General features: G+C 42.1%; 1 protein-coding gene across 2 annotated transcripts in view; it reads right to left on the bottom strand.

Moving 5' to 3' along the window:
• NDRG1 (N-myc downstream regulated 1) overlaps positions 1–26,744 on the bottom strand; it is a 39,791-nt gene extending 13,047 nt beyond the window's left edge. The window contains exons 1-5 of one of the 2 annotated variants that reach the window (XM_057379064.1): positions 26,663–26,744; positions 12,931–13,009; positions 10,266–10,301; positions 2,847–2,952; positions 1,305–1,425 (exon numbers count right to left, since the gene is read on the bottom strand). In XM_057379064.1, coding sequence (XP_057235047.1) covers positions 1,305–1,425; positions 2,847–2,952; positions 10,266–10,301; positions 12,931–12,993 — 326 coding nt within the window. In that variant the 5' untranslated portion in view covers positions 12,994–13,009; positions 26,663–26,744. Of the gene's footprint in view, positions 1–1,304; positions 1,426–2,846; positions 2,953–4,419; positions 4,494–10,265; positions 10,302–12,930; positions 13,010–26,662 lie in introns of those variants that run through there. The other variant, XM_057379065.1, reaches the window with a different exon arrangement.
• Between the last annotated feature and the right edge of the window lie 238 nt (positions 26,745–26,982).

The following is a 26,982-nucleotide window of genomic DNA, read 5'->3' as shown; positions in this document are numbered from 1 at the left end:
ACAATGAGGGTGGTAAACCCAAAACCAGATTGCCCAGAGAGGTGGCAGATGCCCCAACCCTGCCATTCCTGCAAACACTCAGGTCAGGTTGGACAGAGAAATCTGATCAAGTTGTCCCAGCTCATTGCAGGGGTTGGATGGGATGACMTGTGAATTGCAAATWTCCCTTCTAAACCAAACCATGGTTCTATGACTTAACCTGAGCATGCTGGTCTCCCCGTTGGAAGAGCTAGCACAGCTTCCTTTGTACATTGCCATCATGATTTTATCAAGCAGAGGTCTTCACTGGCCACAGGTCATGATGGTTTCCCTCTGCAGCTGACAACCCAGAAGCATTAACACTTGTTCAGGACACGAGGGCTAAGGCACTTAAAAGCTCACGATTTATACAAATGCAAAGAAGGGCTGACTGAAATAGCTTTGTAGGCTGCTCTGATAGACAACTGGGCCACTGCAGCTAACAACAGCATCAGACCAGCTTAAAAATTAAGCAGGGAAATAGACTGGCTCATGCAATAAGGGTACTTATAAGCTCCTTAATACGTAGTTCTTACAGAACAACTGGTCCTTGCCTCGTATCCTCCCCTTGGCATGTTGGCTGCTCCCTTCCTCAGCCAAGCTGACCCCTGCCCAAGGGGCATCTCAAGGTAAACCTGTCTCATTTGACATTAAATCTCAAGGTAAACCTGTCTCATTTGACATTAAATGGGTGAAGCATTTTGGCAATGACAGTGCTCATGGCACACAACACTTCCAAGAGTTACAGCATCTGTACCAGCTTCAGTCAGGAATACACAGATATCTACAACCTTCTGTGGGCATTCATCACCTTATTACTGTCCAACAACTTGGATTTTTCAGGTAGGTTATCAAATTATCAACATCCACCATGCTGCCATTTCATACAGACCACAGATTTAGGAAGGACATCATGTGGAGGTTAATGTCTATCTTGGTTATAGTAATAATTTAGTTTKGTATTTATATTCAGGATGTCATTGCAAAACAAGCTAACTCAGTGTTTAAATTGACAAATGTAGATGTCTGCCAAGGAACTGCTTTACAAGCATTTTTCTTATCAGAGCTAAAACCCTAAATTATAACCCCAAAGTCTACTGTGAACYGACACAACAAAACAGAGCTCCCAGAACTTCAGTATTTTAGGAATAGAGTGCTAGGATTTAAGTTCAAAAAGCCACCAACTGTGCTTTCTGCAAGCACTTTTTAATGAAATTTCAGATCAAGACTTGTTTTCCAAAGAGAGGATAACTATGAAAGCATGGGCTGTTTCCCTGACAACTCACCCAGCCTGGAAAGATGGTGCTCCATCCTGCTGACCAGGCGCATCCACATGGCAAACTGCAAAGTGCTGGGTGATTTCCTGCATGTCCTCAAAGTTGAAGAGAGGGTTGAAGCAAGTTTTATCTTGGGAAGGAAAAGAAAACATGAAACAATTGTGCTGAAGGAAATACTAAGTTTGTGGCTATAAAAATAATATATTAACCTATCCTGCAGGTTAATGAAAAGTTGATCAGATCAGCTAAGGTTTGTCTAYGTTATTTTTGTAYCTGCTACAAGTRTTTGCTTGGTACACCTAATTCCTCAAAAATTATTCTTTATGCAAAGTTAAAATACTAAGAAAAAGTAGCTAAGGATATTCATCCTAGGTTTTGTCTTAGATTAAATGATCCATTTCCTTGCCCTTTTTTTATTGTGTCAAAACAAATGGAGGAAAAAAAAATTCAAGGCTAAGATGGCARCTTGTGCTTTTGCCCAAATATTTCAGATTAAACATTATGTGATCAGCTGCTGCAGACAGCTCAAGACAAAAGCATCCTTCGGAGATACTCAGTGCTGTAGGCTCCAAGTTTTGAGGTGATCTGATTTCTGATTTTGAAGCAATATTAATGTGGGGAGAGGATTAGCATATTTTCTTTCTGATGCGGAAAGCACCATCTTTGAGATGCCCAGAAAATGGTTCAATATTCTGTGTGTGTTTCTGAGTGTCCTCACACAACATACATACAACATTTTGGCAGAATATAAAATATTTCTAGGTCAAATCAGCTTTAGGAGAACACGCAAGTTTGRGAAAACTTTGCAACTCTAGAAAGGAAAAGGTCTTATTCAAGGATAGGTTCCAGATTTTCTCTGCCCTGATTTACTGAAAATCAAAAATAAAGACACTTCCACAAAACACAAGCAAGAAAGCAGGGTTTTTTTTTTTCTTATTAGTGAYAGCCAGACTTTAAAGATCTACAGGTGTTTTAAAATATTGATAAGTGATTAAGAAACAGTGAATTGTGTGTAACATCACTGACAAAAAGAACAAACTAGAGCAGATCTGGCTATTAGTTCATTATATGACAGATAAGATAAAAGACAGTTAAAGTTTTTTCTTAAATCTGGGTAAGGACACAAGGCCAGCACACATTTCAGTATTCATATAAACCCAAGCAGCACAACACTGGTTATCAAAGCCCCAGTAGAGTTATTTTTTTCAGCCCTGCTGGCAATACACCATGAACCTCCCCTTGAGATTTTTTTACAGCATTCATACACAGTTGCTATGAACTACCAGAGATCTTCTGGTCCTTTAACCAAAATATTCCAATTATTTACTGAAATAAGGATGAAAAAAGGATGGAAAAAAGGATGAAAAAAAATTAAAATTTGAGAACTACACTTTCTGTAAGAGAAGAGTTAGGTGATATCTAACAGCTTCCAATGCTCACAAACAAGCAAGGACCTGGGAAGGGTTTTCTAACCCTTGCTGCTTTCACCCCTCTGATCATGGCACTGCTGTCACAGAACCACGTGCTGGAAAATAAAAAGAATTTGCTTACGGTTCAGGCCGATGTCRTGGTAGGTGAGGATGGCCGGGCGGTTCCCCCTGGGAGTGCCGCACATGGTGACACGGACTGAGCCGTGCACCGTCTCCACATCTTGTTCCTGGAGAAAAGAGGAAGAATCCATCAGGAATTGTCCAGGTGCTCCACAGATGCTGCAGCAGACTTTGATCAACCACAAGCACAGGTCCTGCCCCTCAGGGCCCCAATAACAAGCACAGGTCTGCTCTGCAACCAAGTGCTGGGCAAGAACAGCCCGTTTCCCACCATGGTGGGGGCTCTGTGTTAACATTTCACACTTGACAGTCACCAACTCCAGTCCACAGACAGCTRCAGAGGCACTCAAACTGCTGCTCTAACCAGATGCTGAAGGAATAGTTAAACAGTTTTTAACTGYATTAAAAGGCAGGATAAGAAAACAGAAAGAAAGCAGCTTGTTGTAATGACACCTAAAATAACGGGAGCTTATAACTACGACTCTCAACACTTGCAAAAGTACAAGTTGCCAAGACAAAATGTTTCTGATTTCTAGGAAAAAAAAGTCTAGCTGAGCAAATAACAACTGCTCCCCAAAGAAAGCCATATTAGTTACCCTGTATTTGCTTATTTGCTATAAAGATTACACTGTGAAGCCTTGTAATTGCAGTAGCCTTCCCCAATAAAATCGCCAGGTGTTTGTTTTATGGCTTGTGATGCACAACCTGAGCATAAACCCAACTGCCTAAAGTCTGCTAAGAGAACGAAATAACCACAACATTATTGTGGTGATTATCAGGAAAATAACATGAATAAGTAAACTGCTATTATTTGCATAACAGTTTACACTACTTATTGATCTTAAAGCCAAGGACAGCATTAACAAACCAAATTCCCCCTGAGCACCATCTTCYGGATCTCTACCTAAGTTAGATGTGACTTTGCACTTGAACTTCAGACAGGTATAAACAATTTTGTATTTTGCCAACATGTGTAAAGGGTATCACAAACTCACTGTTATTTCAGACCCTTATTTACAGTATAGTTACACTTACATAGCCATCAAAGGAGTATATAGGTAGTAGCAAGTCTTTTCATCTCACCAGAGACGTTTATTTATTGCACAGGACACAGATATGATCCATGTCACGCAGCACTGCCTGCTGCTGCCAGGGCAGGACTTGTTCTGTGCAGTAACGCCCAGAGGCAAAGTCCAAGTTAAATTCAAATCTATTAAAAAATATGCTGTAGAAATCAGAGGTGTACAGCCTCTGCAAAAGCCTTTTAAAAAACTCTTCAAATATCTGAGGCAATAATTGAATCTAAATCTCAAATCCTTAATTTGAGACAAGGAATACACTGCACATTTTGTTGAATATAAGGTTTCCAGGCAACGMCATTCTACATTTCATTTATTTTCCTTTAAATTACACAATTACATCAGTTTTAAGTTACAACTGAAGCAGTGAATCAAGATCTAACCCCCTTGTACACAGGACAAGTCAAACATTGCAGCTCCCCAAACTATACTTCATCAAAACTCTAATTTTCAGTTTTTATATCCCCTTAGAGATCCATTCCTCAGTGTACTCACTGCATTACTTATCAGGTAGGCTGTATCTTCCACATCCAGGACCATCCTTAAGCAAAACAGGGTGACAAATCCAGCAAGCCAAACAGAAGACTGGTGGCAGGTTTTTTACTTTGTCCCAGTAGGAAACTGGGTTATATAGACAAGCTGCTCTCCTACATAGGCTTATGACTCCCATAATGCCCAGCTGGGGAAACCAAAACAGACTAATTCACGAGGATGTCATTCTTAAATAGGATTTGAGTCAGGTTTGACCAGGGGAAGAACGTACTCAATAGAGGTCAGACATCAAAGATGAACTAAGTCCCTGCCCCATAATGTACAAAGTGCCRAATTTCAGACCTGGGAATTAGCACATATAATTAGCACAACTTTCCTGTCACTGTTTTTGTCACATTTTGAGAAGTTTAGCGTCATTTCACATTTCGTTATCTGAAATGCTGAAACACCCCAAACTTATGCTAAATTCAGTCAGAACTGAGTTCCTTCCTAAAAGCCAACTTTAAAGTTTCCAGAGAACACAAAAGACTGAAAAAATAGTGTAAGTCACAATGATTCTAAACAACAAAACCAAGGCCTTTTACATGTTTGATACCTAGTCTTTTCCAAAGCAGAAAAGCAACTTTTAATTTAAAGGATCCCTACATGAGCACACTAATGTCAAYAAGTTGAGCTTTTGTTGGAAAATATGGTATTGTATATTATAAAWTGGGTATATMATTAASMTATATTATTAMAATATAATTACAGAAAGGCTTGGGTTGGAAGGGATRTTAGAGATCATCTAGTTCCAATCCTCTGCTGTGGGTAGGGATGCCACCCACTAAATCAAATTGCTCAGCACCCCAATAACATTTTATATCATTAATATACATCATCCAATACCCCTGAAGAGATTTACACTGCCAGTATATAGCAATTAATAATAGCTGAAATTAATAATTATGTAATTTGATATTTTCCACATTCTACTCTTACACTTAGCTAATTAAAAAAAAAAAGAAACAAAACACAGCAATACAATAATTGGGCAACTTCAACATAGTACTGAAAGTAACCATTATTGTGTGATGCACCTCCTGCTGAGTGAGGAATATTGAAATTATTTTCTCCTCAGTTAGAGACTAATAGGCATTTCATATAATCAGATTTTTATTGCTAGAGCCTTCTAGCAACAACAATGAAAATCCAGAACATGTTGTGCTTGCAAAGAGGACCTTCAAGATTTGGGATCTTACCCCCTTCAGGCATCAAAGGAAAAGACCATTCACGGTAGATAAAAACAAACCCTTGAACCTGCACTTCCCAATGCCTGCCACAGCTAATTCTTCTGGAACTAGAAACCTGAGTCTAGTTCAAACTCAGTGTCAACTAAAAATAGCTCAGAGACAACAGGTGACAGTGCTCCCAATAACTGGCATAACACAGCAGTTTAACAATTGGCTCAATTTCTCATTAACATCACAGCAAGACTCCCCTAATTCAAAAGGGTTGAGCTATTTTCCTGTAGCACRAATTCTTAATGAGAAATAAACACAAGGTTCTAAAAAACAATCAATTCAAACCAGTTTGTTTGGTGACATCAAACCAACAACTTCACATCCCTATTGATCCTATTAAAGATCAAGAGATTTGTCTACGTGATGTAGGGATGGATGTTTTCAAAATGCAGAGCACTGAAAACAGATGGCAGCACATCCCAATCAACATCAACATTATAGTAAGAGGCTCTTCACCAACTGATTTGTATTAAAACACTATCTTGGAAAAAAATCCAAGGTACACTAATCCGATAGAAGGATAAAGACAAACACACCATCTGTTCACATCTCTCACTTTAGCAGAGGTGCAGTCTTATCTTAGTGCACTAAACACACACACAAAAACACTTTCAATATGTGAAATTTAAGGGAGGTTGTCTCAGTTTGAAGGAGCTGGTACATTCTTAAATAAMTTTTATTTTTACTTCAAGTGACCTTTTTATTTTTTCATAAGATTAGAAGGGGAAGACAATTTGTTATCACACRGGAGGGCTCATTTATTTCTTCCCCTCTCTACCCTGGCTGAGGAAGACATGGATTGAGAAACATGTTTATGAACAAGTTGTTTTCTGAAGTAAGGAACACACAACCAAAATATTTCAGGTATCTAAAAAGGAAAACTGCACACACATGCTGCATATTTTGCTAAATACGTCATATTTTATATTTTAAGTAAAATACTGCATTCCATCAAGATTATTTTAAAGCTTTCAAATATATTTAATCCTCAATTACAATCTCATGCTTTTATTTTAATTCATAATATTATGACTGTTAAATACATTTCCCTTCTCTTGCCTTAGAACTGAGGGAAAAGCTTTGGAGCTTTTAAAGAAGATTTAAATAGCTTTTAAATTGCTAGGAGACAGTACATTTTAAATTTGTATTACTTAAGAACTTTATTATAGCAATACCTGCGTAGGTTATTTTTTTCACTTCTCTTTTTCAATGTCTTGGAGATCAAAAATATTTGGCCTTTTAATGTGATATTTCAATGTTGAATTTCAAATCCCTTTTGCCCTAAAGTTATTTAGCATTTTCCCACTAGCTTTTTCTACTCTAAAATAGAACTTCAATTCATCATATGCTTATTTTTCCCTAAAACGCCAAGGCCCATATTTCCACTTTTTTTTTTTTTTTTTTTTTTTTAAATTTGTTAACATTTCTATTCTAAATTAGCAATATGAAGAAAAAGGTTCCCCAAACCAGGTTTGGTGTGAGGCACTTCAGTGAGGATGATGACCTCAGATGTAAATGCAAGTGACCCTTGGTGGAAAGTGGAAGCCAACAACAAAAACTCTGGTGCAGGAACTGACGCAGATTATTGCGACAGCTCTGCCCAGGGATTCTTCCTAGTCCGATTAGCACTGGGTCACCCTGCTCTGCTGAGTGCAAAACCACAGCCACCCCCACCCCTTTCCTTCAGCATCCCAAAAGGATGAGGAAATCCACACAAAACGCTGCAACGCCCCGAACCGCGTCCAGCGGTGCCAGTGGGAATCCCACCGCTCCTGCTACGTGCACCAGATGATCCATCTCCCGTTCCAAGGCAGCTCTTCCCTTCTCCCCCAGCAAGCAGGAGGGAGGAGGAAGGAAAGCAGAAATGGAACTTGCGTGCCTATGGATACAGATGGCCATGAGCCATGAACTGCAAGGGACAAACTCATCTCTGCCACCTACAGCTGCCACACAGCTCCTAATTTTGATTAGTTACAGAGAATGCAGTGTCCTGATGGACTGAAACAGAGCTGGGAGAACAGACACAGTGAGGAGAATCCAGGGCCCCTTTGGCTCCAAAGCTACCGAGCTAGAGAATACACAAATGCATCAAACTGGAAATACAATTAAAATGTGCTTGGCACGAAGACAACAAAGCCACACAGGGCATAGTGCCCTGCACCAATTTATCATCAATTATGCTGAAACAGGTTTGGCCAGGAACACTCCAACACTTCCCTCTTGAGATACAGGGGGCTTTTACTTCAGTTCTCAGGTAGGTGCCCCAGACAAATCCCTAGAAGCAGTTCAGAGATGTCAGTGCTTTTATCTCTTGCCTTGCCATCCCCCGATAATGTCACAAAGACTTTCCGCCATAATTCCGGGATATTCTGAGAATAACCACACGACAATATCCCGCTATACAGAGGATGACTTTAAAAATGGAAAGCTATGTTTAACTTCAGTCTGTCTAGAACTGCAAGTGAAGTAAGGATCTATTTATTTTTCAAATCTGAGTAACTGKATAAAATTTACCCTTCAAAGGAAAGCACCTCACAGACAGCTCCTTTCACTAGTGGCAGAAACAAAGTCATGAACTGAACACTGCTTAATTTGCACGCAGAAGGATAGAGCAACTTGCAGTGGATATTGTGGATGCCCACATTCATTCATAGGCATCAAAAATAGGCAGCTCCAYCTGCCAAGCACTGATCCCTTCCTTCCCTGGCCAGGTCCATCCTGTTCCCAAATAGTTCAYGGGAGAGTTTGCTCACCAAGAGCACACTTCATCTTCAGTCTCACTCCTGAGTGACCTGGGTGCTCTAGGGCCACACATGAACTCCTCTAATGAAATAAGCAATCAAATCTCTCACAGAAGCTCCAAACCACCTTTTCCACAAGTCAACCACAAAACAGCTCAAATAGACATAGGTGGGATATTTGTGGCTTTAAGGACCAAAGCTAAGTCTCCTCTGCAACCAGAGCTCTTAACAAAATRCATTGAGACTGTTCTTCCACATTTTTCCTTCCTGAACTAGAACAAGCAAAGATTAAACTCTTAACAAAGATAGATCATTAAAAAAAGTAAGAGCTGGCAGAACAGGGCTAAATGACAAGAAACACTGCTCTGGATTAGTGACAGTTAATCCAAAACATGGAGAAAAAAAAGCAAAAAGGCTTAAAGAATTTGATCTTGCAAGTTAAAAAATCTATATATACACATGGTTTACAAACCAAGCAATTTATTCCAAGAATAGAAATTAAATATGGGTCACTTCTGGATTCTTAATCAAAATACCACAGTACCCCTGTATGCAGACTTAATCTGGGATTCAATTTATTTAGACCAAGTGATCAATCTGGACCCAACACTGTGCGCAGTCCTGCAAGAAGCTGTATGGGCACAATCTTAAGTTACATTTATCAAGACTTCAGGCAGTAGATTTCATTAGAAAAGATGAGGGGGAAGATGCAGGATTAATGTAAACTACAGTTTTGTTATAGAAGTAAGAACCATTGAAAGATGAAAAAAAATGTGCCAGATAGCTCTCTCTCTTGATTTCCAAGGAGATGACTGTTGAATTTGTGCTGTATTTTTTAAGCAATTGGCACAACACTGAATAAAAATATAAACAGGTGCTAATAAAGCGCAAGATGCAATAAAGTAGAGAAGGGTTATTTTCTTCAAGGAGCCAAACACAGACTAGAACCATTTAACAGCTTTCCCTATTCCTGCACAGCCTGCCTCTATTTCTRCACCTCTCAATAAAAATGAGACACCCAGTGAGCCTCTTTTCCCAACACACACTCCTTGTCCTCAGCCATGGGAAAGCAGTTCAAGGGCAAAAACAAACTCCCTGCTCTCCATCCCTGTTCAACTCCTGCAGCCATGCAGTCCCTCAGTCTCAGATTAAGAACAAACAAGAACAAACTTCTCAGTCAATAAAATAAGAGGYGGCTGCTGCCCTTGAGTTATCAAGTCATTTTTCAGAAGCATGACAAGCAGGGAAAGTGGGGAGCCACCGTGTGACCTCGTGGTGTGCTTTATGAACTCAYATGTTCTGGCTTTAAATAAATTTACAGAAATACCATCAGTCCTATTCCTGACAAAACTGACTGCTTAGCACCTTCCACACCCCACAGGTTTCAGGAATATTTTGTAAAATTTCAACAGCATAACGGGATGCATCCAGAGAAACATTTCCTCTGAGGAAATGCATGCACACTGCTAACGAAAGCAAATTAACTGGGGAAAGTGTGTGTCCATGTGGGAGGGGAATATATTGTTTTCACTGCCACTACCAAAGATTCTCATTCTCTTATCAAGAATAGAACTGCTTGCAAACCAGTCACCCCTTTTGACTGAAACTTTCTCAGCTCCAGTCTGAAAAGGCCCCCTGTGGCCTCCTTCACATGGCTACAGCACAGCCCCATTCAGACCCCTCTCCCACAGTAACAGCATTCCTGGCAAGCAGGCAGTCCCTTCTGGTCACATCTTGCTGTTTTCTCAAATGTCAATTCAATCTCCCCTCTTGCAAAAAGAAAAAAAAAAAGTAGAAAAAAAAAAGAAGGAATAATAGCTTTACTTGCCTGAACATCGAAGTCTGGAAGGAGGCGAGTGATGGCCTGCAAAGAGATTTGAAAGCATTAATGGAAGTAACTTGGAACTCCAGAAATCTGTGCTGGGTTATGTGTTCTAGCCCATCACTTCTGCAGCTGAGAGCTCTCTGTCCATTCAATGAGAGCTCTTCTGATGAGCATTAAAATTCACCCAAGAGCTTTTAAACCCACTAATCTTCATGRAGAAATGAGAGGAGTAAAATACTAGATTACAGACCAGTAAAATGAAGGAGAAAAGCTGGTGCATCCTCAGTTATTGTTAAATCTCTGAGCAATGCACTCACCAGGAGCAGTAAAACAGTGAACTTTTCTCCATCACTTATCGTAGCCATGGGAGAGCCTCAGTCCTGCCCAGGATGGGAAATCTCTGTTCAAGGATGCACTGAACACTTGCAACTCAGTTAAACAGTCATTACTGGGATTTTGTGACATGATGGAAAGTGTCTTGTTCCATCCAAAATTAGTCTTTGCAGTGTTTGGGAGGCTGGCTGGACATTCCAACCTGTCACCTGCTATAGCTATTACTGACAAGCTCCGGCACCCATCAAGGATCTCCACCAGAGAAGGAGTTAGGCAACAACCTCTCTGCCTCCAATAATCTACAAGGTTTAGAGCTTCAAAGAAAGAAGTGTCTTAAGTTACTTCCCCTTATTAAAGGACAAGAAAGAAGTTAAAAATGCTTATTTTCACTGCGGGGCTGAAAACAGAGGAACAAGAAGCCAAGTAAACATTTTATGCTGCAAAGTGCAAAAGAGGCCAATGCTTGAAAAATATTGACATAAAAAGGAAAGCTGAGAGTCCTGGCAAGGGGGTCACCCAGCTTCAGAAACCCAGGTAAATTAAGGACCGATGTCAGAAGCACCATTATTGGGCAGTATCATCTCAGATGGGGGACCCTCAAAGCACTGCAGCACAACCTGTAATTCTCACAGCTGTGACTTTTAGGCAATAAAGCACAGTTCTGGATGTGCAAACAACTGCCTAAGATCTGACTGAGCAGAATTAATTTTGCACAGCCTTATCTCTAAACAATATGCTCTATTTTCATTTTATTATACTGTTGGTCTCATGACCTTTTAAGCACAGCATTTCATCCACTGTTTTTCCAGTGGGACCTGGACATGAAAGGAAATCAGTATATGTGGCATCTGTACCAACAGCTTATGAAAGAAGGCTGATCCTTGCTCAGGAATAAAAGAGTTGGCTGTAGCAGAAACCCAAGCACAAGAAGCCAGGACACGGCTCCAGAGTGCATCACCCAATAACCCACCCAAAACCAGGTCTACTGTTCACCTTAACATGTGCTGAGCTTCCCTCAGGGCAACCCTTTCCTCTTTCTCAAAATACATTAAGTAACTTCCTTCACCTATGTTAAAATGTCCACAGAGGAAATTAAACTCTGTCCCAGTTTCCCCACACAGGCAAAATTTAAGGTAAAATGACCAAAAGCATATAGGGTTCATTGTCAAGATTCCAACTTTTGACCTATGTGCCACAGAAACCCTGAAAGTTAATCAGTGTTTTAAGCTATTTCTGAACTTTGGAGCACAGATATTTCAGTACCAACAAGATTTAGAATCTCCTTTACTTCAGTAGTACTGGACAATATGGGCATTAAAAAGGGGTYTTAGTTTCTGAAAAGTTTGAGTGCTGCATTCAGTGGTAACCAAACAAGCTCTGCTTTCATGCCATGTCCTTGGCAAAGGAGCTGTGTTTAAAGTTTCTCTAGCCATTTCACTGCAGTCACAAGTGGAAATGATTTTCTGAAGTGTTGACATAAAAGAGACAGGGAATAAAAAGGAAAGCAGCAGAGAGAGCAATGAATTCTGGTGTATAAGACCAGGAAAAAAAAAAACATACCAAACAAAACAAAACACCAACACATTTATATAAATAACTGCCAAGAAATAATTTCATTGGGAACAAGAGAAAAATCTTTTGATTCAAGAAGAAGTTGAGATATTTCTTCACATTTTACAGTGAATTTTCTGCCATGAACATACTAAAGCAGAGTATGGTTACCATTGAAGAGTCATAGTCACTGAATCCAGATGTTGATAGATTTTTGAAACAAAAAATGGTGCAATAAGAAGTGGAAAGTGGTGCAAAAATGTTAAAAAAAAGCTGGGATGTTTCTATGCTGCAAATTCAGTGGCTGCAACAGGCTGTGGGCTGTGCACACCCAGCTGCCTGTAACTCATGGCTCAAGGCACTCAGAGGGGCTCAGCTCCACCTCTGGACTCTGCTGTGCCCAAAGGAAAAGCAAAGGATCCCTCTGGGAGAGGCAGCTGACAGAGCCAAGCTTGTGTTTACATTGAGAAGTCTGTAGCTATAGAGGAGTGCATGTGAGATTGCCCAGTTGGCATCATTCCATACAGCTAAAGACACCCAGAGCTGTCAATATTCAGAGAAAAAATGACACCATCATATAAAAAGAACAAAATCAAACAACAAGAACAAAAAAATTAAGGCTCAGTTTTGCATTATTAAAAAAATAATGTTCTTATTCTATCTTCAGTTTTTCTTGTTTCTTCCATACAATATGGAACTTGAAATAATCTAAGAACACTTGTGCAGTTTCAACAGCAGTCATGACATAAAACATGTAAGCTCTAAAAATCTTTAAAATAATTACCTCCTCCTTCTCCACCAGAGGTTTCACCTCTGCAAGGTGAGCATCCTGGAACTCTGTTGACATGGTCAGTAGCTGATATCTGCAAAAAGGAAAAGAGATTTGTTTTCAGCTTGCATCAAAGATTAAATACAGGAACAAGTAAAGATCCTGCTCCACCCAGCCCCCACAATGACCCACTCTTTCAGGTTATRGTTTAAAGGACCTCTGCAAGAAGGTTACAAATCTCTTGTAAAATGCCTCCCTGGTTTATTTATATACACACTACTGCACAATATGAGATTAAAGAAATATTAAGGCTGCAAGATCAAACAGAAGTTTGGCAGCTTCAAAGCAGGGAATGTTGAAGGAAACAGGGCAGGGACCAGAGGAGAGAACCATGGAAATTACCATCCCATAGGTGAAAGAAAGCACAGCCAAATCTACAACTACATTCTGAAATTTGCTTGAACAGTTGTTTCTGAAAACTGTTTTTTCAATTTATGCAAGGTTCCCTCACTATACCCAGATTTTTACAGTAAGAAAACCAAACTGGACACACATTAGCATAATTTGAATGTCAGATTTATGTGCTCCATTCTTCAGGACAGATAAAAAATCAGATACTCCTTTAAGTGGACACCAAGAAGGTTCATGCAATAATGCTATTTTCAAAACTGTCAAAGGAAGGAACTGCTCTAGGACAGGACTGGCATTGTGATGTCCAGCCCTCAGCTGCAGAAAGCCGAACTGGGAACACAGACACAGCCAAACCCCAGGAGAGGTGGCTGCTGAGGCAAACACAGTCACAGGTCATGGCTGGGGTTCAGTGCACCTTCTGCCCTGGACCAGCAGCATCTCAGTCCAGTGACCACATCAGCCCAAATGGGAGTGGGGAACAGCATCTTTTCATTCTCTTGACAGAGATAAGATACCAGAGTCAGAGGGCTGCTCCCTATGATGCTCTAAGGAATGACTGAAAACCRTTCTCAAAAGAGATCCTAGAACTGGCAGCAGCAGGATGACAAACACAGAAGTCTATTTATTACATATCTTTTAGCCTGCTGGAGAAACTCAATATCATGTGGAGTTTGGGCATCTTTAATAAATTTCCAATTTCATCCACCCACACAACTATAAAACAAATTAAATATTTACTTTATAAGGAAGTTTTAGAACTGTCTTAAGTAAAGCATATGAGTAAGTGTACTCAAAGCAAACCAAGAGGCTGAAACACATTTAGGAATTATTGACTAAGTGTAACTGAACACATTTTCATYATTTTCTGAAGATAAACATAGAACTACAGAACACAATTTGCATTGATTCTTTAAACCACGATTTCCCATCTTCTAACTTAAATCTGATTTAAGYCATCACACTGTCTACATAAATGATCTGATGGCTCAGGAAGGGCTGTGAAGCCCACAGGAGCAACCAGGCAGTGGCAGCAGCATCATTTTTCACTCTGTCCCATGGATTAACCTGATGCATTTGTCCCTGGGCAAAGATGCTCTGGTGAGAGTTTGCAGGATGGCTGGATGCTGCAGAAAGCTACAAAAGGACACTTTCAGATTAAAAAAGTTAATGCTGGAAAAAGTGGGTGTCCATGCACAYGCAAATAGCTTTGGATTTTAGGAACTCTTCTTGCCAGCCATGCAATTGGGGAGAATTTTGGTAAAATGAGACTGGGGATTTTAAGTTCAGAGAAATGTTTCATGAATATTTAATGCCACCAGTTGAGGCATGAAGGCAGGACCAAAACGACCCCGCTGCCACTGATTTGTAATCCAGATTTACAAGATGACATCACAGGTACTTAAATAGTCAGGAGACTCAAGTCACTCTGATTCACCCTTTTCTCCAGATTTTCCTCTGTGGTTTGCCTATTACAGATTCTAATCATAAAGAAAAAGCAAAAAAAAAAAACAAATTTGCAAAATTTTGAGCGACTGCAAGCAACATTTTAGCAAGCGTTACATATTTTTGTGATTATAACCATCTATGCAGTCCATCATTCTACACAGTAAGCCATTGTGCATGGCAAAAAGGAAAAACAAATGCTGTTGCAATATTCGGAGGTTGAAATATTCATATGCAATCGCACCTAAGTCAATTACCTTTTGTTTTTTTAACTCAGCAAGTTCTGCTAAGACAAGTACTTTAATATTACACCTAATTCTGCAATAGGAACTAGAAGTGCAAGAGATTTTTCTACAGTTTGCCCATAGGTGAGGAGAGTAAGAAGCCAAGTCCCCTGCAGTTTTCCACTAAGAAGTGGCTCAGGGAACAAAGCCRCAGCTACTGTTTGTGGAATAGAGATGTTTACATGGGATACTTTCAGATTTACAGGGACTCAGAGCACTGACTACAAATGAGCGAAAAAGCTGTGCCAAAAAAGAACAAGATGGATGCTTTTTATAGCCTTAAAAAAACAATCCTGTTTTCATAACAGTTCAAAGTCGCTGCTCTACTGTTCCAAAAGAGCCGGTGTTAGGAAGAGCTGACCAGCAAACTGCACGACTGCCATCAAGTTTGCTGAACAAAAGACCTACTACCTTCACCAAGTTCTCACTTTTGGAAAGATACCATATCTTGGAGTGTTTTCAGATCAGACATTGCCTTCTGTGCATCAGGAATACCTGAAACACCCCTACCAAGCGACAACCTTGTGATGAAGCGGGATAACAACACGCTGTTTGTTCACGAGAGCTGGCAAACAAAGCCCCGCTATCCAACAGCACTGTAAAAAACATCTTATTTTCCAAGGAGAAAGATGGGCAAGTGGCTTTGTACCACCCTTGTTCAGCACAAATTTTATACTTTCTAAATAGGTGCTTTGTGCTGCCCTCTGTTATGTGACAGGGCAGCTCAAAGCTAATGCAACTGCATAACTCTCCTGAATAGATAACCATACAAACATCCCTTTATACACATTTCAAAGCACTCGCCTCACAGATGCCTTCCAAAGACAAAGTTCATTTATATCTGCAACCAGTAGCGTAAAGTTGCCAACTTGGAGAAAAACAACTATTTTTTTACTCTGCTTGGCCAATTCAGCCTGCTGAGAGATCCCAATTCTTCTCTCCAGGACAAGCCACTTCCACCAAGTGGCCACCCATCACTCTGTACCCAGATGCCTGCTGCAATTGTTGCTGAGAGGTTTAAGTTTTAAAAAAATTATATTTCTAAAAAAACCCTAAATGTTTAAGACACTTTTGTAGCATTTTAAAACTGATGGCATATCTACCTTTGCCAAGAAGTAGGAAAGGCATCAGGCTCTAGGAAGCAAGGAAGGTGTGGGGAAGGGTGAAGTCATCTGTGCAATACTGCGTTGACTGATTTCATTCAGAGGCTTTTCTGTACCCATTCCAGCCCAATCCCACTGCTCCAAAACCTCTGCARCAACTGTCATAACCAAGGCTAATAACTCAAGAATCTGTGTCAGGACCTGAATTATTTTGATATTAAAGGTTCAGAATATATCCCCTTTCCCTCTGTGTTATTGCTGGAGGGACAACCATCACTGCAGCCCTGTTTTGATAGCAGAAGGTACAGGATAAATGGTTTTTCATAACAGAGATCCCAGCACAGAGGCTGAGAAAGCACCCATCAGGCCATCCTCAGACACCAGAAATGCTGCAATCACAAATGTCAAACATTAGGTAATGTGTATATACGTGACCAGATTCCTTTCAAGCACAGAAGCAAAGCAAGTTCCAAGATCCCCMGTTTCAAACTCCCTATTTCTGAAGGTATCTGTGGGGTTGTCCAAGCTTGAGCCACGGAGTGCACCATCAAGCACAATGGCCTCACACCCATGAAGGGCTGGGGGCACGGCTACCAGCTCTACAGGATTGCTCTGCCCTCACACCCAAATGTTTTTTTATTTATGTGCTATCATAGAAAACAAAGAGCAACAAAAGGCTCTTGGCTGAGTGTTTCATAAAGAAGGCAATTTCCTCAAAAGTGCTTGTTTAAACTCTGGTAGCAGAGATTACTCTCCTTTTGAGTACTGATGCATAGAAGGGTAACCAGAGCAGCTTGATGGCATTTTCATTTCTGCAGGCTGAGCGAAACTGCAATCACTTTGCATGCAGGATGAAATGCTCATGAACATGTCATGGCAAAGAGGGAAACAGTCACGGGCACTGAGGGTTGCAGCTCCAATGAACTGGTGCTGCTCTCTTTGGAGAGAGAGGGACCATGTGAAACTTGTGCTCCAAGGTGGGAGCACAAGTGGAAGAACTTTCCAAGCCACTCACATCACTCTGCACTTCATCCCTTGAAAGCTACAGGTGTCCTCAGCACTGTCACCAAAGAAGGTAGGAAGGACAGGGTGGCAGAGGTTTGTGCACCTGTAGCAGSTCCCAGAACAGTTATGCAAGGATGAGACAAGGATGGGGAGAGCTAAAATGGGTCCAAAGCTCTAACAAGCTTATTGGCAAATATCCACATCAGTTCCAGTCCAGCAAAACAACCGAGCAGCTCAGGCCTCTGACAATGATGCAAGGAAAGTTACTGTGATGTTCAAACAGCCACTGAGCCTTCCACATGGTCAATTAAATCTCTTCCAGTCATTAACAGCAAATGCTGTAAACTTGTTTATGTTCGGCCAATCAGACATGGTCACTGCAAACTGAAGAGTAGCTTGAAAAAAAAACTTGTCTGCACTAAGCAGAGACTAAACAGAGACAAGTGGACATCAATACAAGACAGTTCATAACACCCATGTGTGGTTGTGGGCCATAATGCATCCCTAAGTGCAGTTTACATCTCAGGTATTTTATAACAAAGTTGGCAAATTTAATYTTCCTGTTTGTGAATCAAATGATTCATTTGCAAGCATCCAAACAGTTCATGCATAAGCATCTGCCCCCACTCTKCCCTGTTTAAAATACTCTTTGTTACAGGCCTTGGTATCACGAGGTCCTTTGTGTACAATTACTGATTTTCTCTGACATTGTTCCACACAATAAATCATGAAAGAGGTTTTACAGCAGTTCCTCCCCTTTAAAAAAGKCAAATGACTTTTGACAGTTAAGTAGGATCTGAATAAACAGTTTGATCAGGAAGTGTCAAAAGTTGAAAACACTCATCTACRTGGGACTCTCCAGGATTCCTTACCCTCCAGTTACACATTACCTCAATTTGCAATTAAAAGTTAATAGCCTAAGACAAAAGAAGTTTGAAAGCAGAACCCTTAAACAGCTTAAAGTTTCAAATGAGAAAAGGCCAGGAATCAAAGCATTAAATCAAATACTATCAGGGAACTGAAACAGCTATGCTGCCTGGTGGTCTCCAGCTCATAGATGTCCTGTGAGCTGCAATCACCTACTCCTCCTCAAGCACAGCACACTGCTGATACTCAACTTCGTTACTTTTTTCTAACCATTTTACTTTTATTTTCTTTTTACACTTTGCTACTCCACCAGCATGTTGTTTTTGAAGGCTCTAGTTGAAAATGAGAGCTGGCATCCAAGRAAAAAAACAAATGTGGGTTGTTAGGAGAATAATGTAGCATAACAGTGATTTTTTCAAAGCCAAAATAACAAGAAGAGCTTAAACTATTTTGAAGTTTGCACTTACATTTTGTGCTAATCAATCTGATTAGGAAACCAAAACCTTTCAGCCAAGAAGCCGAGCCTGTGCCAAGTAACAACTGGGTGAAGCCACAGGGAGACAGCAGCAGGGACAGAGCCAGCAGCAGGGACAGAGCCAGCAGCTGAGCCACCAGCAAAGCCCAGCTGGGGGGCACAGCATCTCCCCCAGCAGCAAGAGAGGCAATCTCCAGGCTCAGCTCCAGCCCACCTCCTCGGGCTTGTTTTCACTCCACAGTTCAGCTGTGCTCACTCTGGGATCTGCCAGTTCCTCAGAGCAGGGGCTCCTCACTGTCCACAGCATGAACCACCAAAACACAGGAGCTGGGAGCAGCCTCCTGCCCACCCTGCAGATTGAGCAAGACACTGATGCAATAGGGTTTGCACAACCCTCTGGCTGCGGGATGCAGTGAAAAATGTTCCTTAGAAAGCCTGAGGTCCTCCCACGTTTCACAGGAGAAGAAGCTGGCTGTGGGAAGRGTTGGTGAGCTGGCCAAAGGACACTCCTGCTGTGTCCCCCCTCCCAGAATAATGAGCAGCTATCTCTTCCTAGCTGGCAGGGAAATGGAAAGCTTGCAATGCCTTAGGGCTTTTTCCTATTGTAGCAAACCCTGATACTACCTACCTTGCAGCATCACAACTCCACGAGGGACAGATTACAAACCCTRATGAAGTACTTCAAAATTCCTGCTTCTTTAGCATCTGGCAGCTGCAACTGCATCTGGCACTGCATCTCTCTCATGGCAGTGACAAGTGATTATCTCCAAAAATGCAGAGTTTCTCTAAAGAGATCAAAGTGTCCAAGACYAGGTTGGATGGGGCTTTGAGCAACCTGGCCTAGGGGAAGGAATCCCTGCCCATGGCAGAAGGGTTGGAACGAGATGATCTTTAAGRTCCKTTCCAAYTGAAATCATTCTAGGCTTCYATAAAAAATCCTAGTGGTTCCCAGGCCTCCCTGGCAGTGAGAAGTGCTGCCAGCCCAACCTCCTTCCTCAAGCAGCCACCATGCACTGCTAACCATCCTCACAGAGTGTGAAGGTGCAGGAAGGAGGTTGGGAAACCCAGGGCTTTCCTAAGACATGCTACATCCAAGCGGCCTGAGTTTGTTTACAAACACAGATTTGCCCATCCCCACCGGTGCCAACGTTGTGCTTTAGCTTTAAAGGGCTCCAGAACTGCAGGGTGGAAAGGATGAAGAGCAATCAGCTGCTTTCCAAAGCTTTGTTTCCTTACACCCACCCCCCAGYCAGCCTGTCTCCTTCCACAGCCCCAGCACCCTCCTCTGCATCCGCCCACTGCTCCTTCCACTGACCACAAAGCTCTGAAACCAAGATTAAAGGTGATGTTCTGCTATAGGAGCTGGCACCTGCTGTGCACTGGGGTGGCCTTTGGGGGCAGAGGAAACAGCAGCTACTGCAGAGATGGATTGGGCATTTCATAACATGGAAGAGWCGGCTTCTGCCACAAAGATTACGGTCTAAACAGACAAGAAACGAGCTATTGTTCCTGCAGCTCCCAGTGTCAGGACATGCTCCCTGCCCCCTCCCATTCTCGATCTGCCATCCTTTAACAGCTCAGAGCTGCTGCCCAGCTGCAGCCGCTTCAACAAGTGGGTGGTTCTGTCAAAGTTAGAGGCAAAAACATACTGAGATTATTCCAGAAGGGAGAGGCTCACACTATACTCAGAGACAAGGAATGTTGTCTGGCTGTCCAGGTTGCACCCTTACAAGCATATAGTGGATTCTTCTTATATGTTTTGCATTTTCACATTGATGTTGCAATGATGAGGACTTAAGTTGCAAAGCATCACAGCTAAGGCTGGTGATGCTTCTCAATTTATTCATGAGGCTGTACTATGCAGATTACAGCTTCTGAGTACATAGAAGACTTGTTCTACCACCTATTAAAATTGCTTGGTCATTGCTATTACAAGTTCTCTTTCTAACCCCTGCCAAAATGTCTGGGCTGAAGTTTTCCATGATGAGTGCATGAGGATTTTTGTTTGTTTATTGGGGAGAAAAGTATAATTTATGGATATTATTCTGTTCCCATGCATTGCCAGTTCCCTTTTCTAGGATGAACTTTAGCCTTCTAGAGTTAAATCTGAACTCAAATTTTGCACAAATGGCCATTGTGTTAAGACATATCTTTCATTCTTCCCAAGTAAGTCACTTTATAAAATTAACCAAATTGAAGCATTTTCACATGCTGAATTATTTGGGACTACACCTGTTAAAAGTCTTCCATCTCCTGCAAGCCTCAGCACCCAAAGATCCAATGTGAACTTCCAAGGGCTGAGCACACAGCCTGCACCACAACAGGTGGCACTGGTGACAGAGTGTCTAAGTCAACACCACCCAGCACCAGRACACTCCTTGCATCTCAAAATAAGCCCTTTCAAAATCCTTCAAAGTGGGCAAAAAGCAGCTCACCATCCTCAGATGACTTGTTTAAAACCCTTGCCCATCTGCACTCCAGGTTAGCACCTATTACAGGCAGAGAACTTTGGTATCACTTTCCAGGCTGTGTTTATAAGAAGGGTTGGAGTTATACATGTCCAAGCTTTTATATAGAATCGGGATTTTATATAAACTTCATAAAATTCATCGTGTTTCATGTGGAAAAAAATGTGATGGTCTTAAACTGAATCATCTCAGAAAGATAATATAAAAGGTCACCATAAAATTCTGCAATGCTTCTACTGTGTAATTAGTTCCATAGCCCAGTATGCCACAACTTTGTCCAAGGATAAAAAACAAATCTTAAAACTTAGCAGGGATATGTAACAGCACATGCAAAGCATGTTTAGAGCACTCCAAAGCAATGGCAGCAGGAAAATGACATCATTCTTTTGACAAGGTGAACACAATTTTCCTGGAGGAAGCAATCCAGAAACTCTCAGCAAGAGCAATCCTTCCCTCCCCTAGCAGTGCATTTCCCATCTGGATGTCTGTTTACTGTGTTCACAAATAAGAGCTCCTTTGAAAGTTGTATCCTACTTTGCTGATTGCTTTTCCATTAYACCTTATGCCTATCAGTAAACACACCAGTCTTTACATAAAAACACATAACCACTTTTTTTGCTTTGAACACCACTGCCTCCACCTATAGAGTCTTCATGAGGGCATTAGACTTTGAGAYTCTTATTATTTAGTTCATGCTTCCTGAAATTCAGAATTTCTTAAGATCAGGTTGTGAGAGTGGTAAAATGGCAAGGACAGAAAAAAAAACAAACACACAAAACCAAACCCAAGGGAYGGCTGAAAGCAAATGGAAAGATTTGTTTTGCTGTGAGGTCAATTTTCATGCTGCACCAAGTCCTGAGGTTTGGTGTTTCCAATAATCTCTACATCATCTGCACAGTACTAGCAGACCGGCCCTACACATCCATGGTAGAAAATAAACTAAAAGAGCTATACTTTTGAAGCTATACTTAGGTCAGGCAGGAAGCAGCCAGTTGAAAGCTTGGAAAACTAGTGAATACCCACTTGTAAAAACAGGTCTTGAAAAGGAAGATCTGTATTGACCAACTTCCAGCTATCAAGAGAAAAAAAAAAACTTGACAGATGAAAAAGATATATTAAAATTTTGACAGCTAACTGAAAGGAAGTAGCTCCAAACCCAAAAGAAACATAGGAAACGTGACCAGCCACACAAAATAAGAGCAGCAAAACTGACACACATCCTGCTTAGCACAAAGAGATACAGCTGTGGAAAATTTCATCAGCACAGGCWGTCCAGCTGTGCATCAGCAAGCACACCATGGAGCACCTCTGCATGGAGAACACCCCCTCTGACAACAAACTGCTGGGCATTATCCAAAGGCAACACGCTCGTGCCAGTTGGGCAACAAAACAGGCCTGAACCCACAGCAGCYCTTAGATAAAAGTAAAACTAAACTCATCATCCAGCATAGGAGCCTGCACATTCAAGTCTGACACTTGGATAATTTCAGGCTTTACTTTTTTTCTGTACTCTACACTTGCTGCACTGAATTAAATGTCAAATAATGGTACTGATTCACRTGGGCTCTCAGTACTGAGTTTAATTATGTCATAGTAACACTTTAATGATATGTGAACACATATTCAGGAAAGGCTCTGAATGGCTCCTTAAAAATTTGCTGCTTAAAAACCACAGCCAAAGGAAATTACCAGCAGGGATTACCTCCCACTGGCCTCACTGAAGTCACCCAGGGCTCTGGAAGTGACACAGATAGGGACAAAAGCCGCCACCATTTGGGAGAAACACCAAGTTCAATAGCCATTATATTCACAGCCATTGATTTCCTACGTGTCTAACCCAGATTTTAGTCATCCATAGGAACACACACCACTGAACCTGAAAATGGGATTGCCTTACTCTTACTCTTTGAAACAGTTGCAGAATGTCTCCCTTAAGTTTCCAGTAGTAGCAAATAATTGACTTAGAACTTTGGGGAGAGAGGGCAGRGGGGAAACTGCTGCTCCTGGACCTGAGCAGCCTGATCCAGTGGGTGGCATCTGTGCCCATGGCAGAGGTTGGAACAAGATGATCTTCAGGGTCCTCTCCAACTCAAGCCCTTTATGATTTTATGCTGAGCCACTGAAACTGGAGATCAGTCCCCACTCAACTGTCCAGAGAAATTGTCACAGAGGCAGCCTCAGGTAAAATACCATCCTGCTTTAAGTAAACATTCAAATGCACACCTAAAGCTGAAGCCAAGGRCAGTCTGTGGGCAATGCCATCTGTTTGGGAAAGTGACAGGACGAGATGGGCTCTTATGTACTTCTAGGTGCTGTGACTCAACATGAAAGTTAGATGTAAAAAGTCAGCTGGAAGTCATACTTCATCTCCAGAACCAGCATTCATSCTTGTTAATGCTGAGCAGTTGCATCWCCTGTGTTTTGGAAGGTTTTCCTTTTAAGTGATCAAACCAGAGCAATTASAGAAAGTCACTCTTGTGACAAAAAAGTCACACATGCTGCTGTGATTGAACTGATCCAGGCCATTGCTTCCCCAGGCTATGCTCTCCCTCTCCCTGACAGCAAACAGGCTTTTGCTGCCTTAAACTTCCAGCTGTGCACATGATGTAAACATTGCTGATCCACCACAATTAGAATTTGTATTATTTTTTCAGAGTTCACCAGTTTCTACTCGTGTTCATTCTGAAGAGCTTCAAGCCAGTTTCACCCCTTCTGTATCTTTTACTCTTTGCCTATTTTGAGATAATAAAAGCAGGAAATTTCTCATTACATATATGCTTGATGTTTTGTGCTTTAATGAGGTTAAGTGAAAAACCAGTATTTTCTGTGGGAAGTTACAAGTTTGTCAAAATCTCTTAAACTGGTCATGAGAAGATGTATGTTGCACTTCAGAAAAAAAAAAAGAAAGAAAGAAAAAAAAGAAAAAAAGAAAAAAAGAAAAAAAATCACTTAGGTTTAAAAATCTGAACCAAAGAATTTTTCTCCCAACAGTTCACTAATCCCACCTGAACTACAAGAGCAAATTACTTAATTGCCTTATAACTACTTCTAAGCACCAGGTTTCCTTGTCAAAGTGCTCCAAAGTGTGCCCTGTAATCTCCCCGTGTAATTGTCATAATACAAAAAGGAATATTCCAAGAGCAGAGTACCTCCCACTGGAGAAAAGACAATAGGGGAATCCTGCTGATTTTACTGACCATTCATACAGTCCACCCAGATGATCTGTCACACTTTTAGTGTTCCTTTTTATTTTGGCAAGAATAAAACATGCCATTGTGCAAGGCASAAACTGAAAACTTTAGGAGCTTGTTTTCTGGTAGCCCAGGTGTTGGTTCCCAAACACAAGCAGAGCAGGTGGCAGCCCTCCCTCAGCAGAAGGTGACACTTCTTTGGTTATTGCCTAATTCTGGGGACACCTGACACTTTGACATCTCTATCTTGCTGTCATCTTGGTAATGGTGAATAGTGCAGGAAATAAATATACAAATCCTTCTTTCTAAGGGAAACAAATGAAAACACTAATTTGTCAAGACCTTCCAGAGCCTTTTTCCCCAGCCTGGTTCAAGGTCAGTCACTGCACAGTGTGCCCATTCTAAGGGGATGAGCTCATCCTTTTACAAAAGTGTGTAATGACAGGACAAGGGGGAATGGCTTTAAGTTGAAAGAAAGTCCATTTTAATTAGATATTGAGAAGAAATTCTTTACTGTGAGGCTACTGAGGCATCGGCAGTTGCCCCGAGAAGCTGTGGATGCTTCATCCCTGAAASTTTTCAAGGCCAGGTTTGATGGGGCTTTGAGCAACCTGGTCTAGTCAAAGGTGTTCCTGCCCATGAAAGGGCAATTGAACTAGATAACCTTTCACCCAAAACCATTCTAGGTTCTCTCAGTTCAGTAATTGTAGAAATTAAAGTTATCAAAGTTGAAATCAAGCCCATTCAGTTATCTGCTGCTCAAGGATCTCAGWTTCACAAGTTGAGGCCTCCAGGTTCCCAAACTGTAATGCCATGGCATCTGTTCAGTTTTTGCTGAAAAAATATTAGGTATAAAACCCAGACATCCTTAGGAGTCTATCATTATTACATTAAACCTGCTTTCATTGTATCTGTGTTTTCCATACCAAAACACACACCAGTTCCTCCTGAACACATTCACGAGTTACTCTTCTTTGAGGGTATGGGGCTCATTAGTACCCTGGGACGTTTACAAGCCTTTAAGAATCACTATTTTTGCTGCATCTACTCCAAGTTTTACTATTTCATCCAAAGTCATTAAATTCTTGCTGTGCATAGAACACAGTACAGCATTAGCTGCCTGCTGTTTACTCAAGTACTTGTGATAAAAACACATTCTATGTCAAACTGCATTAGACTGAAGTTAAAAGAGCGCCAAATTAAAATAAACAACAAAAAGAAATCCACAAAAAAGGGACAAAACCCAAAAAGCAAACCAAAACAAAAAAGAACCCCCACAAAAAATGCCCCCAAAACAAAAAACCAAAAGTGTTCCTAGAGCCAAGTTCAAAGTGCACAGCTTAATGCCACTGGCTGAAATTTCCATGTAAATTATGCCTGTAACAGCCAAGGCTAAAAACAGCAAGGCAGGCTTCTCAGATGTTTACCTGAAGCACTTGATAGCTCCTCTCTACAGGTTATTTCCATGGCTTGCCCTCAACAGTAAGCTTTTCAGCAGCTGTGTATCTTTGACACACTCAAAAAAAAAAGTTGATAAAAAGCCAGAGGAAACCAAAAYAGTCAAAACAYCATGCAGAGAACCTGGACAGAATGYTTCAGGTTGTCTTTGACCTCTTCYATGTCATTACAATTGCATTTTCTAGGTTCAAAATACAGTTCCTATTTAAACGGGAGAAAGAAAAATAAAAATAACATAGGTGGTAAACACTTCTATCTGAAGTCCTGTTCTAGGGATGGGGCAGAAATAGGGCACTGGGATCTTTGCAAAATAGTAGGTTATGCAGTAAGCAATACCAGGTTCCAAGTGTTTCACAGGAAAACTGTACCATGATGTAAAGCATTAACCAAAGCCTCCTCCCTAGCAGAAGTGAAATCCCTCATTTCATCGAGCCCAGAGCGTGGCTGCGCCTCCACTGCAAACACTCCCCTCAAATGCTCCGAGCTGAGCAGTGCCTGGAAACCCGGCTGGCGAGCTGCGCCCATCATCACATCCCATGACAACAACCCCACTGAAACAACTGCCCGGACACCAGYCAGGGCTGTCCCGTGCTGCAAGCCCAGCTCAGAGCTGCGAGAGCAGAGAAACACAAGCGATCACCAGTGGCCAGCTTCCGTAGATAAAGTACGAGCCTGGCTTTCACAGCTGTTTTCCAGCCCAGCCCATCCCATSCCGYTGCTGYCCGGGATTCTGGACCTTGGCAGGAGCATCTCGCAGCCGCCCCCGCTCCCGGGAAGGGCCGGGGTCCGGCTGGGACCGCGCCGGGCGCTGCTCCCTCCGTGCCACCCTCCGCTCCCCCGGCACCTGGCAAAGACCTGCTCGGAGCGGGGGAAAGGGATTYAGCTTCTAGGAAAAGGAGGAGGGTGATGCAAGGATGCGCGCTCGAAGGACTGCGAGGTCCGCGGGGGTGGGTGAAGGGATAGATGGAAAGATAGATGGGTGTGCGGATGGATGGAAAGATGGATGAGTGGGTAGAAAGCCAGCAGGACGGAGCTCCCTTACCTGCCGTGCTCCCCTGYCCGTGCTCCGCCGCTCTCGCTCCGACCGCCGCCCGCGGCCGCGGGATGGATTTATAGCCCCCGCCCCTCCCTCCGGGCGGTGCCGCCCCCGCCGCTCGCCACCGGCTCCGCCCGCCCGTTCGGGGCTCGCCCCGCCGGGCTTGTGCGGCGGCTGCACCCGTGTGCCCGGCCCGACGGGTCCCTGGCTGTCCCCTCGGAGCCCCGACACCCACCCGGCTGTCCCCTCGGAGCCCCGACACCCGCCCGGCTGTCCCCTCGGAGCCCCGACACCCGCCCGGCTGTCCCCTCGGAGCCCCGACACCC

Source organism: Malurus melanocephalus, unplaced genomic scaffold, assembly GCF_030028575.1.
Source record: "Malurus melanocephalus ecotype Western Australia unplaced genomic scaffold, MMel_1.1 scaffold_385, whole genome shotgun sequence".
Classification (NCBI taxonomy): domain Eukaryota; kingdom Metazoa; phylum Chordata; class Aves; order Passeriformes; family Maluridae; genus Malurus; species Malurus melanocephalus.
The sequence above is the reverse complement of the archived record's forward strand: the minus strand, read 5'-3'. Positions and strand labels throughout refer to the sequence as shown.